The sequence below is a fragment of the Suncus etruscus genome, chromosome 13, assembly GCF_024139225.1.
Source record: "Suncus etruscus isolate mSunEtr1 chromosome 13, mSunEtr1.pri.cur, whole genome shotgun sequence".
Lineage (NCBI taxonomy): Eukaryota > Metazoa > Chordata > Mammalia > Eulipotyphla > Soricidae > Suncus > Suncus etruscus.
Genome location: NC_064860.1, coordinates 1,367,268 through 1,387,818, shown reverse-complemented (window position 1 = coordinate 1,387,818; position 20,551 = coordinate 1,367,268). Strand labels below are relative to the sequence as shown.

General features: G+C 51.2%; 1 protein-coding gene across 1 annotated transcript in view; it reads right to left on the bottom strand.

Annotated features, from left to right (window-relative positions):
• PTPRN2 (protein tyrosine phosphatase receptor type N2) overlaps positions 1 to 18,739 on the bottom strand; it is a 167,898-nt gene extending 149,159 nt beyond the window's left edge. Inside the window, exons 1-2 of the mRNA XM_049785268.1 lie at positions 18,586 to 18,739; positions 142 to 192 (exon numbers count right to left, since the gene is read on the bottom strand). Coding sequence (XP_049641225.1) covers positions 142 to 192; positions 18,586 to 18,724 — 190 coding nt within the window. The 5' untranslated portion in view covers positions 18,725 to 18,739. The remainder of the gene's footprint in view (positions 1 to 141; positions 193 to 18,585) is intronic.
• Between the last annotated feature and the right edge of the window lie 1,812 nt (positions 18,740 to 20,551).

The following is a 20,551-nucleotide window of genomic DNA, read 5'->3' as shown; positions in this document are numbered from 1 at the left end:
GAAGTCACTGCAACCTTCACCCCCACAGCACCCCAGTGGTTTGGTCCCATACCTGTATGGGAACCACTGTCCCAGCACCTCCCTGTGCCGACAGGACAGACACATTCAGCCCGGCACCACCAAGGCTAAGCCGACACTCACCGTCCACACACACCTCCGAGGCCCTGCAGAGTCCATCCCGGAACAGGCAGCCTGAAAGGGGGAAGGAGAATATCAGGGCTGCGGGAGGCCATGGGACCCACCAGTGGCCACAGTGCTCATCAGAGGTCACTACACCAAAGAATTCAAAGGGTCCACCAGAGCCCCTGGCACCCACCAGAAACCACAGAGTCGACCAGAGGCCACACTGCCCACCAAAACCCACAGGGTCCACCAGAGGCCATGGCACCCACCAGAAACCACAGGGTCCACCAGAGATCATGGCACCCACCAGAGACCACACAGGCTGCTATTTGATATAGACAAAGGGGAGCAGGAGGCCAGACTGTCCTGCTCAGGCCTGAGAGAAACAGCACCCACTGGGTGCTTATTGGGCTCCCATCTGCCACTGCATGGCCCTGCATCTCCTGACTCAAAGGCTGGCGTGGGCAGGACTCAAGGACAGAGTCAGCCCTGGGCCACAGACAAGTGAATTCTCAGCCAAGAGTCTCCAAGAAAGCTTCTGGAGGCCCTTTTCCCAACATGCCGAATAGAGGCTTTCCCATGGGACTAGCCTATGGCTGCATCCCTGAAAACCAGGTACTGCTGGCAGTGTTTCTGACCTAGAGTGGGTACCTGTCTCAGTGCCTGGCATAGTGCTGCCCTGTCAGGATGCCCCCTGCCCCCGAGACCAACTCTTTGCCCACCCCATCCCTCCAAACCACACGTAATAGCCACATGGGCAACACTGGCCAGTGTTTCCCAAAGTAGGTACATGGCAACCCTGGAAGCCTGACTGGTCCAGGTGGTGCAGGGCTCTCAGCTGCTCCAGGGGCAGCCTGTTTGCTGGTTTAAAGGTGTATTCCAGGGGGCACTGAGCAATCATCTTTGGGAAGGAGGGCCCCATCAGCCAGGGGGACTGTCTTCGAGCCACTGCTCTGTGGTGTGGCAGACACGTCCACAGCAACACACAGGACAGCATGTGCCAACTGCATGCCTGCACCCCCTCCCAGACTCCTCCCAACAGTGGCTCTCCCCTGGAGGAGAGCAGATGTGCTGAAAACCAGGTTACTCAGCAACAACTGGACAAAGGAACCAGCAGGAACAGGCCATAAAACCCAGCCAGTCCTGACCAGTGGGAGAAGTGAAGCAGGGAACAGTCTGAAGAGGCAGGCCAGTCCCAGGCCCCGAGCAGAAAGCCCCCACTCTGTCTGTCATCTCTCCAACAATGGACAGACAGAGGTGAGAGTGCTAGGGAAAAAGCTGGTCTATAAGTAGGTTTAAGGGCCAGAGCTATTGCACAGCTGGCATGACACTTGCCTTGCATGCAGCCAACCTGGGTTCAATCCCGGCATCCAATAGGGTTCTCAGAGCACCTGCAGGAGTAATTCCTCAGTGCCAAGCCAAGAGTAACGTTGCTGGGAGCAGTCAAAAAATAAAGGGGCCGGAGGTATGGAGTGACCCCTGAGCACTTCCAGATGTGACCCCAAAACCAATAAATAAATAAATAAATAAATAAATAAATAAATAAATAAATAAATAAAGTAAAAAGAAAAAGAGAAAAAAAAGGAATTTTTTGGACCGGAGCAGTAGTACAGCCGGTAGAGTACTTGCCTTGGATGTGACGATTTCTGGCATTCCATAGTACCACAAGGAGTAATTCCTGAGCACAGAACCATCATTAGCACCTGAGTATGAATATAGCCCCCAAAGAAATAATTCCTTTTTTTATGTTTTTTTGTTTGTTTTTGTTTTTGGGTCACATCTGGCAGCACTCAGGGGTTACTACGGACTCCATGCTCAGAAATTGCCCCTGGCAGGCACAGGGGACCCTATGGGATGCCAGGATTTGAACCACCGTCCTTCTGCATGAAAGGCAAATGCCTTACCTCCATGCTGTCTCTCCAGCCCCAAGAAATAACTCTTAAAAAGAGAAAGAAATAAGAAGTTTTGGGCTCAGAGCAATAGTACAGAGGGTAGGGCATTTGCCTTGCACAGGCTGACCCAGATTCCATCCCTAGCCCCCCTTATGGTCCCCCAAACTCACCAGGAGTGCAGAGTCAGGAGTAATCCCTGCACACTACTGAGTGTGGCCCAAAAGCCAAAGGAAACAATAATTAAATTCATGAACACAAATCAGATTCAGCTTAGTAAGACCGTCTGTGGGACGCGTATTAGAGAAACCAAAAGAGATCATTGCTGGGGAAGATTCTGGAAGGTAGAGAATGCTTTAATGGGGCAAGAGTCTAGAATGAGGGAGGTGTGTGTGTGGAGGGGGGAGGTACTGACGGGGAAGGTTCTGGAGAGGAAGGTTCTGGGAGAAAGGTTCTAGGGGTAAGGTTCTAGAAAGGGAAGGTCATGGGTACAAAGTCCTGGGAGTCCCTGTGGAGAGAGTGTCCTGGAGGGCCAGGACCTTGTTGATGTTCGTAGGTCTGAAGGTCCGGGTGAGCCTGCACAGAAGGACCTCAGACGTAGAGGTCGTCCTTGCCTGCCCACATGGAGAGTTTGCATGAACTTGGCACCCCCTGGAGAAGGGAACTTCTGTTCTCTCACCAGTGGCATGGGAGAGGGAGGCTCCCTCCAGTGGTCAGCACTGCTGCCTCTGAGCACAGAAACTAGAAACAACCCTGCAGCACCCAACTCCAGTCTCAGCATCCTCAAGGAACTTGCCCGATCCAGCCCCAGATTTAGTCTTTCCTCCCTGGTCTCCAGTCCTGAATTCTCTTGGACCCAGTTCCAACTCTGTCCGATCCTTGCCCAGTCTTCAGAAAGTGCCTGCGTGGCTCTCCCCAGTGCATATGGCTCCTCCTGCCACGGGGCTCAGAATAGCTTCAGGTTTTGTGCTGCAGGAGAAGCCAGTCATTAAGTTGATCTGGAAGAGACGATTCCACGTAAGGTTCAGGACATACAGGCTATTGACATGCTGTTACTATCAACGCAGAAACAGGATCCATATTTTCTGAACCATACTTGTCTTCCAGGTGAGAGGGAAATAGCATTCCCTGACATTTTTTAAGCTGATGCGTGCATAAAATCTCTGGGGCCACAGGGGCCGGAGCAATAGTGCTTGCCTTGCATGTGGCCGACCTGGCTTTGATCCCCAGCATCTCATATGGTCCCCTCAGCTCCACCAGGAGTGATTTCTGAGTGTAGAGCCAGGAGTAACCTTTGAGTGTGACCCAAAATAAAAAATTTGGGGTTAGAGCAGTAGGACAGCTCTTGCCTTGCATGTTGCTGACTCGACGTTAGATCCCCAACACCAAAATGGTCCCCGAGTCCAGCAGGAATAATCCTTGAGTACTACCAGACAAGACCCCAAACCCCCAAATAAATTAATTAAATACTAAAATGAAGAAAACTTTCTAAAATGTTTCTAGAACAAGAATCTAAATTTACAAGGCTTTTCTAGAGTTTAGAGGATACATGCTAAATATTGAGGGGAAAAATAATCCTGCAGGGAGGATGCTTGACTTGGATGCTGCAGAACCAGGCTTAATCCCTAGCCCCACATATGGTCTCCTGAGCACTGACAGGAGTGAGCCCTGAGTGCAGAGCCAGCAATAAGCCCTGAGTACCACTGGGTGTGGTCCCCAAACAAAACAAAAACCCTACTTTGATTATAGAAATGTGAGTCCTTCCTCAGCCTGATTTACCAGGGGTAACTGGGTACAAATCACTGCCCCCCAACACAGGCTCATCTGCAAACTAGGTCCCCAATTTTCACTGGTGCTTCATGTCCCCCACAGAGATACTGGGCAGGGGTGAAGTGAAAGGCCACACAGGAAGCTGCTGATAGGTGCAGCAGCCTGTGAGGGGGCCTGGGCATCGTGCAACCTGGAAACAGTCATGCTTTAGGGTCACCTGGAAACCATGGACCCAGGTCAAAGCCCAACCCCCAAGTGGCCAAGAGCCCCTCCAGTTCCATGTGGGCAGGCTGGATCGGACATGCTTTATTTACATGTTATTTATAAACAGATAAGCCACACCAGGAAGCACGTCCCCTCTGGGAAGCTATAATTGGTTTATTCCTCTGCTCAGCAAAAGAGTGTTGCGTGTGAAATGGGCTGTGCCCACGCTCAGGCTGGAAACCAGGCACGCCGGGAACATGGAGAGGAAGTGCGTGGAGGTGTGGTTGCAGCCCACTTTTTAACTCTCACGGAACCCGCAGCACTCTGGGGGGCCAGTGCCAGGGAGCACAGGCTGGCAGTCGGGTGCATGAGGAGGGAACGAGCTGGCACAGAAGGGGTTTAGCTGAAGATCTGCAGCTAGAGGATGGTGTCTCTTCAGCCCCTAAGACTGGATCTAATGCCACTGATGGTGGCAGGCAAGTATTCTGGGCCATATCCGTGCTTAGCCATGAAGGAAGTGTTGTAAATGAAAACATTTCCATAAAATTATTCTTTGCCTGTTGTCCCACCTTGACCTTCCAGGTGGGGACGCTGTTGAGAGCGGAATAAATAGTTTGGGAGCTAGGTGTTTGGGGGATCTTTTGGGAGAGTTTGCTCGCTGGCTCCAGGTGTTTTTTAGAGCTGGTAGTAGGCTGACAAAGGACTCTCTTCGCCCAACCTTTTACCCCTTAACCTTCCTGTCTGTGTGGATTATTTGCTGGGGATAAATATTACCAAGATCTCCCCACAAAAGGGTATAAGGGGATGGGAATCAATTTCTCATTCTGGGAGCTCTCTGAGGATACACAAATAACCAATAAAGGAGTAAACAGGACCCCACAAGAGGGACACTTGCAGCCTTGCAGGGAGTCACTCCCCCACCCATGATATACTTTGTGCTTGTGACATGGGCTGAGTGCTCGCATCACAGGTGCTTACTATCTCTCTCCTTCCCGTTGATGGCTCAGTGAATTTTGTGTTGTCTTTCAGCAGTGCAGAGAGAGATGAGAGACCGATGGAGGAGGGAGACAGGGCGTCAAACGGGCATAGGGAGGTTTCACACGGAAGCATGAAGAAGTCATGCTACTTTGTGGGTTACTCTGCTCAGAAAGGGTGAGAGCCAGCCTGTCCCTCGCTTCCTGCCGCTGCTGCCTTAGCCTCCTGGCACAGACCCGTGGGCAGTACCTGGACCCCAGGTGATGTCCCAGGGAACGTGTGGTGCCAGCACAGAAGCAGCACTGTACTCACTCTGTGCCATCCTTGCCTTCTCTGTACTGCTCTGCTCTCAGGGCCCCTTGAGTTTACAAAGTCACTTCTGGCTGTCCTGCAGATTTTCCCATTAGGATTAGATTCCTTTGTGGGCAGTCTCTCAACGTCAGGGGGGGTTTGGGTCTATATGGGAGAGAAGTGCCTCTTTTTTCTTTCTATCTCATGTTTATTTTTTCAGATATGGGTGACACTGATTTTAGATCCTGTGTGATCTATGTGTTCCTGAGATTCTGTCTATTTTATATTTTTTTGGTCACACCCAGTAACGCTCAGGGGTTCCTCCTGGTTATGTGCTCAGAAATCACTCCTGGCTTGGGGAGACTATATGGGATGCCGGGAAACCGAACCTCAGTCTGTCCTGAGTCAGCCACATGCAAGGCAAACAGTGTACCACTGCACCATCATTCTGGTCCCAGATCCTGTCTATTTTTTATTTTCAGACAGTGTTTTTTCTACTGTTCATTTAAGTTACTTTTACAGGTTGGTTTTCAATGTACTAATCTTTCTTTTCTTTTCTTTTTTTTTTTTTTTTTTTGCGACACCCGATGATGCTCAGGGGTTATTTATTCCTGGCTATGTGCTCAGAAATCGCTCCTGGCTTGAAGGACCATATGGGATGCCGGGGCGAACATAGGTTCATCCTGGTTCAGCCCTGCGCAAGGCAAGCACCCTACTGCTATGTTATGACTCTGGCCCCTGGCTTTTCTTTAATCTCTATTTTGCTACTGCATATATACAGAGATTTTTATTGTTATTAAAATTTTTAAATTTAATTTAATTTTATTGAAACTATTAGACTTACAAAGTTCTTCATAGTTGGGTTTCAGACATACAATGAGCCAGGGCCAATCCCTCCACCACTGTCCAACTCCCTCCATCATGTTCCCAGAGCTTATCCGAACCACCACCCTTTGCCCCCAGCCTGCCAGTATAACAGGCTCATTGACAGTTTAGGTTGGTAAAGTTTGGGTCTCTCGATTCTATGGTTGTTTGTATGACTTTGGCTTGGATATTTAGTTTGTCTTTTTTTCCTCCACCAATGCACCTGAAACCACCTGCCCCTGGTCCCTCATTCTTTCCTATTTGTGTTTTTCCTTCTCCACTCAGTATTTTCCTTTTCCTCGAAATACACTGGAATCAGGGGTTAATTTTTTTTTTAATATATGTAGGGGTTTTTTGGTTGTTGTTGAAACGTTCTTATATTTCTACCATGTAGCTTATGTTTCTATATGATAAAATCAGTGCTCATTCATCATCAACAGGGTCAAAGCCATCATACAGCTTGCTTTGCATGCAGACAACACGGGTTAAGGCCTTGGCATCCATATAGTCCCTGGAGCCAGCCAGGAGTAATTCCTGAGCATAGAACCAAGAATAGGCTCTGAGCACAGTTAGGGGCAGCCCAGAAACAAAGAATAAAAAAATCAATTACATAAATAATTAAATAATCAATATTAACAAAAAAAAAACCTCCATAAAATGAAAGCTTGTGCTATTTGATTAATACAATCTGCTCCCTTTAATACTACTGGAACCCAGAATAAAAACTAATCCTTAAATATATCTTACTCTAGGTAACAGTTTATTTGCATATCTATTCAAAAGATACTACATAGCAGTGTATATATATATATATATATATATATATATATATAGGTTATTTATGTACTTAATTTTTATTTAAAGCATTGTGAGTTACAAAGTTATTCACAGTTGAATTTTAGACATATGATGTTTAATCCTACCCCGTGTCCACCTCCCTCCCTATGCATCATTTTATAATTTTCTCCAACACTATTGGCTTGTTTCATTTTTGTAAGGAAATGTTCCCCCACGTTGGCAAAGCTGACAAACTTCTGGGCTATAAATGCTTTGGTCAATCATGATACAACGATCAATTTGACAGGACAAACAACAACACAACCTAGAGCAACACCAGTTGCTTCCACTGGCACTACACCCCTCCACCCGGTGTGTGACCTGCTAGGACTGCTTGGGCGCAGGGTAGGCAAGACTGGTGATACTACACCCCAAGTTAGGGCTGTTATTTCTAAAATTACTTTCTGTTAACGTTTGCTGTGTTGGGGCCAGAAAAATCATGCAGGGGTGAAGGTGCAGGCCTTGTATACTGCCAACCCCTACTCAATGCCTAGCACCACATGGTCCCCAAGCCTGTCCAGATGCAGCTTAGAGACCTCCAGCTCTGCTGCAGTGCCTGTAGACTCAGCCACGAGGCTGACTCTGGAGTCCACACAGAGCCTTTGCCGACTTGTGAGGGGCGGTTTTATGTAAGGCCCTGCCAAGCATCTTTCCTCTGCGGCACTTGACCTAAATTTCCCAGGATAAGTGAGTCTTTGTGTTTGTCTGAAAAATCGCCGAGTCTTGAAACAGTGGCTCCTTAGCACCTCACAGAGCTGAGGTGTCTGTCAGCCCTTTTCTAGCACCCAAGGTGCTTTGTAACAATCCTGGACACCAGAACCGGCCAGGTACTCAGATTTCCTGCTGCCAGATCCACTGCTCATTCACATCGTCACAGCCTTGACAACTGTGTCACTGTCCCTGAGACCTGATGCCCAACTATGCACCATTGTTCTTGTCCTCAACATGGCTTTGCAGGTCCTCCCATGCTTGCTGGTGGACCCTCTCTCAGGGGTTTACTCGTCGCGTGACCCACTCACTCTCTGCCGCTTCCTCCAGCCCTGACACAACCCCCCACATGGCAAGCCAGAAAAAATGTGGTGTCCATCCTGCCAGGGCCAGAAAACAATCAGACCAACATGGAGCCAGAAAAGGAGCCACCTTTATGCACCAAACTATGAATCTAAGCTTTGCTCTGAAAAGTAAGGAGATTTTCCATCGCCGCAGAAAGGGGCCTAAAAACATGCCACAAGCTCCCTCTGCTGAAAAGACAAGATGATGTCACCCATGAGGGAGCAGCTCAGGGCATCTGACTGTCCCATCCTTCCTGCCCCAAGACCAGGCAAACACTGAGCCCGGGCCTGCCACCGAGTCTAGAGGAGGCATTGGGCACAAAGCAGAGCTCATCTCAGAGCGATTGCACTGTGCAGGTCACAACACTGAATGTCCCACATGACACACACACACCACACTCCATATACACACTCTATACCACACCCACACCACACACCATATACTTCCATACCACACACTCTTTATCACGCACTACACACACACACACACACACACACACACACACACACACACACACACACATACTGAGGCTTTTTTGGAAGAGGCTGTACGCATAGGAATGCCTGTGTGGGTGGTGCAGGAGGTGATGGGCATGGTCCTTCCTGCCTAGAGCTGTATCAGAGAGACTGGCGGAATGGGCACTGCCCTGAGGTCTGGCCCCAAGGGCACCAGATCCCTCAGTGCCCATTGGGAATGACACACACTAGCCCTGCAGACAGCCACAATCGGTGCTTCTGTGATATGGCACATCACGACCCTACACTGAAACAGCACTACCTTGACAGGTCAGTGGCCCCTCGGAACTGCTCCAATGCTATGATACTCAGCACACAGCAAGAATGGGATGGAGCCCAGTGCAAGGATCAAAGTGAAAGGCTTTGTAACAGCCTTTCCGCTCAGATGTGCAAGAAAAGGAAGAAAGTGCTGACATGAACTTGCTGACGGACTCACAAACCCACCAACTCCTGGGTCTGCTCCCTGCATGGCACACACAAATACAGAGATTAGAAATGGGTTATTTAAGCCAGATTTCTCTTAGCCAAAGACTTGAAGCTCTTTAGAATACTGTAAAAGAAATTCTGGCATGTTCTTACCACTTTCAGTCTCACTGTTACAACAGAACCTATAGAGTTGTGGGGGGGGGGTAACTATTTTTGCAGCATGCTGACAGAAAGCAATGTTATTTAAATAATGGATCTGTAGGCACCTCAATCCAGTAGGGTTCAGACTCACCAAGGCAACGTGACTTTCCGTAATCCTGATATTCCAAAGGCAGAGTGATAGTACAACAGGGAGGGTACTTGCCTTGCACTTGGCGAACTTGAGTTAGACCCCCAGCACCCTACTCTGAACTCAGCCAGGAGTGACCCTGAGTGCGTACAGAGTTGGGAGTAAGCCTTGAGCACCATCTGGTATGGCCCCATACAGACAAGCCTCAGAGCTTAATGATATTCCTCCACCCCACATACCTTTGCTAGGGGCCTGGATGGACCCCATGAGGACCCCATTCTCATTCAGTCTTTTCTAGCACAGAGTGTGGTGCCTCTCTCTTTTTTTTTTTTTTTTGGTTTTTGGGTCACACCTGGCAGTGCTCAGGGGTTATTCCTGGCTCCAGGCTCAGAAATTGCTCCCGGCAGGCACAGGGGACCATATGGGGCGCCGGGATTCGAACCGATGACCTCCTGCATGAAAGGCAAACGCCTTACCTCCATGCTATCTCTCCGGCCCCTGTGGTGCCTCTCTTATATGACAGGAGCAGCCCCTTCCTCCCTTCCTTCCTGCCACTGGGCGAAGGTCTGAGCAGACTCGAGTGCAGAGCAGTCCTAACACTTGGCATCAGGTGAGCACTTTGGGCGTCTTTATCATTTTTGTTTTCTTTTGTTTTGGGGCCACACCTGGCGGCACTCAGGGGTTATTCCTGGCTCCATGCTCAGATGCCGGGATTCGAACCACTGTTTCTCCTAAATAGGCTTCGTGCAAGGCAAATGCCCTACCACTGTGCTATCTTTCTGGTCCATGTGCCTTTATCTTTATTACATACAGGCACAACTAGAACATTCTTTTCAGGCCTGAGCACAGGGAAACTGCTCCAGGAACAGACTATCCACTCAGAACTGGCCTCTGCCTTGCCCCAGGGGCCAGTGCCTGTAGCTCTGAGATCCACAGTGTCAATTTACCCTGTGCCTCTTTACAGCAGAAGCAAACATGGGTTCAAGGAGCCTCAGGTTCTTTGGTGCTGGCAGATGAAGGGAGGCAGACACTCCTCACCAGGCCCCTCACTGGCCCGCCTGCCCCAAGGTCTGCTACAGGGTGGCCATTTCAGAGACTAAACACCTTGGAACTGGCTTCAGTTGTGCTGTGGGGTCGCTGCTGCTCTGAGATAGATGAGGCCCAATGGAAAAGGTGCCTGTGACTGTGCCCAATTCTCCTGGCTGCACTGCCCATTCACATGTGACTACTGGGCATGTGGAATAGTGCCTGAGCCCCTGACTGACACCTTTCCCATGGGTGAGATTCCTGTAGCATTATCCCTTCCATCAAAAAGCCACTCTAGGGCCCGGAGAGATAGCACAGCGGTGTTTGCCTTGCAAGCAGCCGATCCAGGACCAAAGGTGGTTGGTTCGAATCCCGGTGTCCCATATGGTCGGTCCCCCGTGCCTGCCAGGAGCTATTTCTGAGCAGACAGCCAGGAGGAACCCCTGAGCACCACAGGGTGTGACCCCCCCCCCCCAAAAAAAAACCAAAAAAAAAAAAAGCCACTCTATGGGCCAGAGTGATAGCATGGAGGTAGTGTGTTTGCCTTGGAAGCAGAAGGACGGTGGTCTGAATCCCAGCATCCCATAGGGTTCCCCCCAGCCTGCCAGGAGCGATTTCTGAGTGTAGAGCCAGGAGGAACCCCTGAGCGCTGCCGGGTGTGACCAAAAACAAAAACACAAACAAAAAGCCACTCTACATCACATGCAAGACAGTGTCCAGGCCCAGAGTGGGAGGTCCCAAGTTCCTTTTGGGTGCGGGGCTGAGGGGACACATTAGGAGGGTCCCTTCACTGCTTGCCACCCCAGACTGCCTCCCCATGATGGGGCCTCTGTGCACATGCTGAAAACAGAGCCTGTTTTTCTGGGCCCAATAGGTCTCTCCCCACCAGGGAGACCCCCATGCTGGGCCACCATCTCTACCTTGAATTAAGTACTCAAGGTCAAAGTTCCCTACAACTTGTCATTCCACCGCAGAATGACCCTGAGTATCCAAAGACACAAGTTTGAATAATACTACACCATGCTCATGGTGCTGATGGAGGAGTCATGCTCAGTGAAGGCAGATACAGATACGTTCCACCATCTCACAGCGGTGCTGTCTAAGGAGTCAACAGACTAACGGGAGAACCAAGTCCAGAAAAAATGAATGCTTGGGCACTAGATCAGTCAGGGACATTAGAAATGTAGCTCCATGGGCTGGACCATAACCTGGATGAGGCCTGGGAGCACCAGCAGAATCAGCTCATTTGTACCTCTACCCCAGACCCTGGCGCACAGAGCTGAGAGTATCCCTGAGCACCGAAAGGAAGAGGCACTAAACCAATAAAAGTAAGTAAAGAAGCAGTTCAAATGTCTCAGAGGCACATGAAAAGGCGCTTGACACCACTGCTTATGGATCCGTTACAGTCACACATCACTATTAGAACAACGACCAGGAACTGAGATATGTTGACTCAAACATTGAGACAAGTGGATGGCGCATGTGCCCAGTTGGTGGAAGTGGAAACTATGGAACACAAAGGTTGTTTGCGGGATCAAATGGCATGGCCCAGCAGCCCCACGGTGTAGCCCCCAAAGAAATGAACCCCTTATCTGGAGTCTAGCTGGTCCCACTTCCTGAAATTGGTCTCCCTGGCAAGACAGAGAAAAGTGTATCTATCTAGAGGAAAACAAAGAACACACACATGATATTGTTTGACCCCAAGAAGGGAAGAAACTGGACACGGTGACAAAGCTGTTGAGCTTTGTGGGCATGACATGAGACCAGCCACAAGAAAGACAAAACTTATCTGTGGGATTGGAAAACTCTGAACAACAGAAAATTGAATGGTGAATACCTGATTAGAGGATGAAGAAACAGGCATGTGGATCAAAATGTATACACTTCCAACTACTTATTAAATCAAATAAATTTCGGTAGTGAATGAACAATCACAGCATTGCCTTACATACATGGAAGGTGCTGAGTATCGTATTTTCTGGCGTATAAGACGACTTTTGGAACAAACAAAAGTCAACCGAAAGCCGGGGGTCGTCTTATACGCCAAGTATATCCCGAAAAATGTTTCAATATGCTGCTAAACGAAAATTGTCTGAATATTGCCACAAAACAAATTTTCCAACTCGATCCTGCACCAATCACTGCCAGGCTGCTCGGACCGCATCTCTGACTCAGCCAATCCAAGCAGGCTTTTCATGCATGCAAATCAGACAATGTTCTGCACCAATCACTGTCAGGCTGCTCAGACTGCCTCTCTAACTCGGCCAATCCAAGTAGGCTTTTGATGCATGCAAATTAAACACTGTTCTGGACTTGAATCGACACTGTCAAAAGCTGCTCAGATGGGCCAGAGTCATAGAGGAAGTCTATGACAGTAGAACCTTTGAACCTTTGCTTGTTGTGATTGGCTCACTGTGGTACATACAGTTGTAGCTCAGGAACGTTCTGTCTGATACAGCGAATAGAGGCCTAAACCTATGTTTCAACTGCAAAATTAGGGGGTCGTCTTATATGCTGAGTATATCCCAAAAAATTTTTCAATATGCCGCTAAACGAAAATTGTCTGAATATTGCCACAAAACGAATTTTCCAACTCGATCCTGCACCAGTCACTGCCAGGCTGCTCAGACCACCTCTCTGACTCAGCCCATCCAAGCAGGCTTTTCATGCATGCAAATCAGACAATGTTCTGCACCAATCACTGCAAGTCTGCTCGAACCGCCTCTCTGACTCAGCCAATCCAAGCAGGCTTTTCATGCATGCAAATCAGACAATGTTCTGCACCAATCACTGCCAGGCTGCTCGGACCGCCTAACTCGGCCAATCCAAGCATGCTTTGGATGCATGCAAATTAGACAGTGTTCTGGATCCGAATCGACACTGTAAAAAGACACTGTAAAAAGCCTGCTCGGATTACCAGAGTCATAGAGGAAGTCTATGACAGCAGAACCTTTGAACCTTTGCTTGTTGTGATTGGCTCACTGTGCTACGGACAGTTGCAGCACAGGAACGTTCTGTCTGATACAGCGAATAGAGTCCTAAACCTATGTTTTAACTGCAAAATTAGGGGGTCGTCTTATATGCCAGCAAATACGGTAAATATTTGATGCTGGGACCGAAGAGATAGCATGGAGGTATGGCGTTTTCCTGGCATGCAGAAGGTCGGTGGTTCAAATCCTGGCATCCCATATGGTCCCCTGAGCCTCTCTATTGAGCATAGAGCCAATAGTAACCCCTGAGCGCTGCTGGGTGTGACCCAAAAACCAAAAAAAATTTTTTCGATGCTGTAAATCTGAAATAGGTGGTAGTTATGTGAAGGAATGAATGAGTTAGTGGACATTTGCTGTAATGTGTAGTGTATCTCAGTGGTAGACTTGCAAATGTCTCAGTGCTCTGTGCTGGTTTTATTTCAATAAAGCAAAAATTAAATTAAAAAAAAAAACAACAACAAGGCTGTTCATTTCCAAGCATAAGTTTCCCTGGGCTGAGAGAACCGAACTCGACCAGGAGAGTCACTGGCTGCTGAGCTGCGCTACCAACAGTGCCCAGTTCTCTCAGTAAAAGAGAACCTCTCTCTCTCTCTCTCTCTCTCTCTCTCTCTCTCTCTCTCTCTCTCTCTCTCTCTCTCTCTCTCTCTCTCTCTCTCTCTCTCTACCAACAGTGCCCAGTTCTCTCAGAAAAAGACAACTTCTCTCTCTCTCTCTCTGTACAGATCTTCTGGAGCTTCGGAAAGTTCTCAGTTCTGCTGAGTCCCGCAAGCCCTGCCTATTCCTAAAAAACATGTCAGAAAAGGAGACCCCAAAGCATGAAGACCAGGAAGTAGGATCTGTCCCCCACCAGGTCAGTCATCCCAGCTCTGTCTTTCTTCCTCTCTGAAACAGAGACAGACAAGCCCCATTCAAGGCTATTCTGAGATTCAAGTGGCCACACATGGGCCCTTTAAGGTCTTTCTGGGATGGTCAGTTCCCAGTAACAACAGCTTCAGAGAGACAGGGTAACCTGCTTCCTGTCCTGGGCCACTAACCAGGGCGGCCACAGGAGAAAAACCAAGCTAGCTGCAGATGAGTCTCAGAGAAAAGCACTAGCTTTTCTCTGGGCACTCACCCTTTCCCCTTAGAATTCATTTGCTCTTCACCAGGGGAAGGAGTGTCCTCCAGTTCTGGAGCAGAGTCCAGTCTTCTGGAGAGAACAGATTAAAAAGAGCAGTGAATGGTGGTAGACAGCAGTCAAATCTCCAGCGAGAAGTATTGTGTCCTGCCAGTACTGGAAAATAGCCCTTCTCTCTCTTCTCTCTCCATACCCATTGTGCACAGGGCCTGCTGCATCAGGTGGGATCCAAAGTCCAACTCATAGCCCAGCAAGAGCCCTGCCAAGTGCCCCAGAAACCAATCCAATTGCAGGAGAGTCACATCCCATGTTCAGAATCAGAGTTGTCCCTTCAAGAGGTGATATCGCAGTGCTTTCACATGGCTGCCTACCGCAGGCCATAGGAAACTAGGCATTTCTGGCCTCCTGTAATTAATTATCCAGCATTTACAAAACCAAGTCTAGCAGTCCAGGATGGACCCCCAAAACCCTGGAGTACTGTTTGTCTTGTGTAAGTAGTGCTGGTCCACTCTGCAGCTCTCAGACACGTCTGTGTGGGAAAGTCCAGGGGCTGCGGTCTCCAAGGTCACTCTGGATGAATGGATGTGGAGGCCACTGCAGGGCAGAGACCTGAGCGTCAGCTCAGCCAGCCACTCTGGTAATAGAACAGCTGTCCAAAGAGGCAGTACAGGTGCTTGTGAGACTGTTCTGGGCCCGCATCTCTCTGTCTGTCTTCTCTCTTCTCTCCTGGGTTATGGGTATCCGCTTATGGGACACTGGGGATCGAACCAGGTCTATCCTGGATCTGCCGCGTGCAAGGCAAACGCCCTACTGCTGTGCTATCCTGCCAACTTCTTCTTCTTCTTCTTCTTCTTCTTCTTCTTCTTCTTCTTCTTCTTCTTCTTCTTCTTCTTCTTCTCCTCCTCCTCCTCCTCCTCCTCCTCCTCCTCCTCCTTTCTTCTTCTCCTCCTCCCCCTCCTCCTTCTCCTCCTCCTCCTCCCCTTCCTTCCTTCCTTCCTTCCTTCCTTCCTTCCTTCCTTCCTTCCTTCCTTCCTTCCTTTGGTTTTTGGGCCACACGGGCTGACGTTCAGGGTTTAACTCCTGGCTATGCGCTCAGAAACCGCTCCTTCTTCTCTCTTCTCTCTCTCTTTTCTTTTCTCTCTTCTCTCTTTTCTCTCTCCTCCACACACAAGGACCCTTGAGTTAAGCAGGTTCTTCCCAGCCACCGCCAGCCAGAGGCTAATCTCCACGCAGAGTCACCTTCCTCTTTTTTGGGAGCTCTGAAATTCTCAGGAATCGCTCCAAGAGGGAACAGAGACACAAACTGTTCTTAAGACTAGCAGATCTTATAACTGCCCAGCATGCCCCTCTCTTTCCTCCCTTCTCTTCCTCACTTCATCCCACTTTCAAATATCTGCATAAAAATGGCTCAAGATCTGCACTCACAAATGAGCAATACTGCAAGGACAAGTCACAAAATGAGCCTAGAGTGCAGACATTATTATTTTGCAGGAAGGCCCAGCTTTGCAGGACTCGGAACGGACTCCCTCCCTGACCTGCACCTCAAATCGCAGCCCTGCACCCACAGGAACACCGTATAGTCATCTTTCTTCACAGCAGCCAGGGCCCAGCAGGTCTATGCTTTATTGGGTGCGTGTTAGCTGCTAGCACGCGTGCCCTGTGGCATCCACCAGTCTCACAGGGGAAAGTGCAAAGCAGACCACCGCAAGTTAAATAGCCTTCTGTGGACACCACTGACCAGTGACCTTGGTAACTAACCAGGCACAAACATAGGCCATCTGGAAAAAAAGGGACCGAGCTCAGCGGGGAGCGGTAGCCAAGAAACCCTGGCATTCTCTTCCACCCAGTGCTTCTTGTTCTATACGCCCACCCCCACTCATCCCATTCTCCATGCACACAGAGAGAGACATGACCACCTGAGGCAGCTGAGGGGCAGGGCAGAGGGGGAACAGCTGAGAAGGGAGCACTGTCATGGCCACAGCACCAGAGCACCACAGCTCAGAAACAGGAAGCAATATGGATTCATGCTTTTGTAGAAGGAAAATCACTCCATTTAAAAATAAACAATCGCGCCGTCTAGTTCACAAAGCCAGGGGACTCCTGCTGCTCTCTCCTCCACAGCATCCTGTGGGCTTGCTGGTGAATGAAAATGTGTGTGGGCAAGTCAGGAGACAAAACAAAGGGAGGAAGTGGGAGCTTGCTGGTCTCCAACCAGGTGCACAGAGACGACAGGTCCGACGAATTTCCAAGCAAAACCAAAACCTCTCGAAAACATTGACTCTGCCTTTGGCAAATACAATGTCTATTTGTTTAGCAAAAAAGAAGCAGATCAGAGAACTATCCTTAGACTTGGGCTGCCTAGGGAAGGGCCACAGCCTGCCTCCTGCTTTCCTGAAGAATCAAGGTATGGACAGAGATATTATACTCAGGCCAGACTTAGGGAAAAAATCAAGAACAGAACATCCTGATACCACAGAGAGACCAGAGGGCAGAGCGGAGGACTCTGGGGAGCATGAAGCGCGCAGGAACACAGAGAACTAGAGATCCCAGGGAAAAGAGAAGCACAGGAACCTGGAGAGCACTAGATTCCCAGGGATCATGGGGCCCCAGGAGCACAGGACCATGGTGAACAGGGGTCCTGGGAGTACAGGACCATAGGGAACATAGGACCCCAGAGATCAGGGGGCCCTGGGAGCATAGGACCTTTGGGAGCACAAAACTTCAGGAAGTAGGGGCCCCTACAGGGGGCAGAGACCACACGTCCTGTGCTACTTCGGCTTCACGTACAGTGGAGCTGCCATACCCAGAAAGAACCTTACCCCCACGTGTCTCAACTATGGGGCCAGACGATAGACTGTGAGCATGAGAAAGGATGAAGCAGAATGAGGGGTTGGTTGCAAGGCCCGAGACGAACAGGGGCCACCCAGGAAGAAAAGAAGACGGGATGCTGCGTGACTCTGAGCGAGAGGCATGGTGCTGTGGACGCTCCCTCCCTCGCAGGGCTGGAGCAGATCATCTGCATATGGGAACTCAGGTGGGCCCCCTGGACATGACAGGAGTTATCCAGCACCTGTGGGAATAACTTCCTGCCCCAACATCACAGGTTGAGGCTCTGAATCCGGCCTGCCTGCCTTGTGTCCAGAGGCAAAGTGGCACCTTGCTGAAGGAAGGTGCCGCACTAGCCCAGCCCCTGGCACTCCCTGGAAGCGTCTGCCTGGCTGTGAGGCTCCTTCTAAAGCCGTGTCAGGACTCACAACAACAGAAGACCTAGAACACGTGGGTGCCTCCTTCTGTGGCACAAAGCTGGGGTGTGGCCCGGCCTTCCCGGATGCACAGGGGTCCCGTGCACTCCGCACTGTAAGCAAGAGCCCCCAAACACAGCATGGGGATGGTGCGGGGCTGGTGAAGCAGTCCAGACCACCAGCCACGGGATGGATGACTCCCTCCGTGCCAGCCTGGCTACCCAGTCCACGCATGGGGGGTGGAGGGGACGAGGAAGGCGAACATGCCTGGGGAGGACTCGGGGGTGGGGCCGGGGGACAATTCCGGGGCGCTCTGGCTCTGTCTTCCTTCGGAGGGGCCAGTGCACCGCGGAGAGGATACCCCGGCAGGGCCCCGCTGGGAGCGCGAAGCCCCTGGCCACGCCGCCCCTCCCTCCCCGTCCTCTCCTTCGCGGACCGGCCGCTCCTGCTCTCCGTCCGAGTGACATCAGCTGGCCCCGGGCAGAAGCGGCTGGGAGGAGGCTCGGGAAAGCCGGGGGCAGCTCTGTGGCTGGGCCTCTGGCGCCGGGGCGGGCCCAGGGGCTGGGCTGGGGGTCCGGGGCGGACCCGTCGCCAGGGGACGAGGACGGCTCCCGGGCACGGGACCACCGCACGCCCACCCCGTCCTCGCCCTCCGCTGTGTCCCTGGCACCTCGGCCGGCCGGTCCGTCCGTCCGTCCGTCCGTCCGTCCGTCCGTCCGTCCGTCCACGGCCCATTGTTCGCGCCCCGGCGCGCGGAGGGGGCGTGGGGCGCGCTCCTGCGGACGCAGCCCGGCCGGACCCGACCCGACCCGCCCGGCTCTCCCTCCCGCCGCCTCCCTCCCCGGGAGCGGGCGCGGGCCTGGGGCGCCGAGGCCCGGGGCCGGGGACTCCCTCCCTCCGTCCCGGGCGCCGCGCTCCTTCCCCCCCGCGCTCGGCCCCGGCCCGGCGCTGCCCGCAGCGAGGACGCGACTCACCCGGGCGGCCCGGGAGCGGGCGGAGCGGAGCGGGCGCGGCGGGCGGGCCCGGAGGCAGCAGCAGCAGGAGCAGCAGCAGCAGCAGCGGCGGCGGGGACGGAGGCGGAGGCGGAGGCGGAGGCGGCGGCAGCGGCCCCATGGCGCCGCCCGGCCCGAGGCCCAGAGGCCCAGCGGCGGCCGCGCTCGGTGCCCGGCTCGGCGAGCGGGACTCGCTCCTCCCCGCGCTGTCCGCGCCGCCGCCGCTTCAGCACCGGACAGCGCCGAGGCCCCGCCCGCGCCCCGCACGCCCCGCCCCGCGCGGCCGCCCCGGCCCCGGCCAGGGGTCTCGGCAGGCCCGGAGCGTGTCGTGTCGGCACAAGGGAGGGCGTCTGCTGCCGGCAGGTGCGCGCGTCTGTGGGCCTGGGCGATGCCGGCAGGTTGGCGCGGTGGACGTGGGCGGTAGGCATGAGCTTTGGGTGTTGCGGGCCTGTGCTGTGGGCAGGCTGCGTTGCGTGTGGCTGTGTGGGTTAAGGACACATTGGTGTGGTGTGGGCATGTGCTCTCGAGGCCATTGTGTGTGTGGTGTATTGCAGGTAGGTGGGTGTGGGCCTGTGTCCTGAGACACAGTCGGGAGTTGGGTTGAGGTTTGATTTTCCCGAAGTTCCCAAAAGGGAAAGGGATAGCCTATACCCCCTGTCCAGGGAGTACAGGACAAGACGGTCCGTGAACGATTCTCTGCAATAAGTAATCCACGCAGATTATTGAGGAAATAGCAGGCCAGAAAATGGACACTGCAAGCTGTACGCCCACAAGCCAGTCGCTCCAACAAATAGAACCACAAGCTCAGATGACACTCGCAGCTAGATTATTCTGCCTTCCATTGATTGAAATCCAAATTCAAGCCCCTCCCCGAGGGGAGGGGAAATAACAACAGAAAATGATTGAAATGCAAATGAGATACAAAAGAGAAACAAATGGAGATTATTTCAAAAGGCCTCAATATTTTTGGGGGGGAGGTCACACCCGGCAGCACTCAGGGGTTACTCCTGGCTCTACGCTCAGAAATCACTCCTGGCAGGCTCCGGGGACCATATGGGATGCCGGGATTGGAACCACCGACCTTCTGCATGAAAGGCAAACGCCTTACCTCCAGCTATCTCTCCAGCCCCCAAAGGCCTCAATTTACTTAAGATTTTCCCCTTTTTAATTATCTAAAAAATAATAAATAATAGAAAGTAAGCAATACACCCCGAAAAGACAATGAAAAAAGTACAAAATGAGGGCCAGAACGGTGGCACAGCGGTAGGGCATTTGCCTTGCACGCGACTGACAGACTACAGTTCAATCCCCCAGCATCCCATAGGGTCCTCCAAGCCAGGAGCGATTTCTGAGCGCATAGCCAAGAGTGACCCCTGCATGTCACAGGGTGTGGCCCAAACCCCCCCCCCCAAAGTACCAAAAGAATAGCAATAATTTGCATAGGTGCATCAAAAAAGAAAAATTTTAAGGAAAAAACTTTGGCATAATAACAAGGTATTCTTACCCTAAAACAAGAGTCAAGGAACCAACTACAAGATCCAGACTAATTCATAATCTCCAAAGTACATTATGTAAAGTTCTCATAAAATCTTCCTTTGTAGACCAGACAAAGTCAGAGTTTATGGAGCTGGGAGAATATGAAGATCCACGAAGCAATTGGAGAATTGCACAGAAATCCACAAATAGAGAACTCAGGAAGAAAGGAAGTCTTTACACCCTTAGATGTAAGGAAGTCCACCCAGCAGGCAAGATGAAGTTTATAATTGGGTTATATTCACGAGAGTGAAATGTAAGAGCACAGATTTGAGCCCGATCCTGGAAGATGGTAAATGTACTTGCATGTCACTGGAGAAAAATATGCAGAACTTCACCAGTACAACATTCTCACCATCAATGAACAATGTAGTCTTAAGGAGTCTGAGCAAACGGTTCATAACTGTCACTGGCT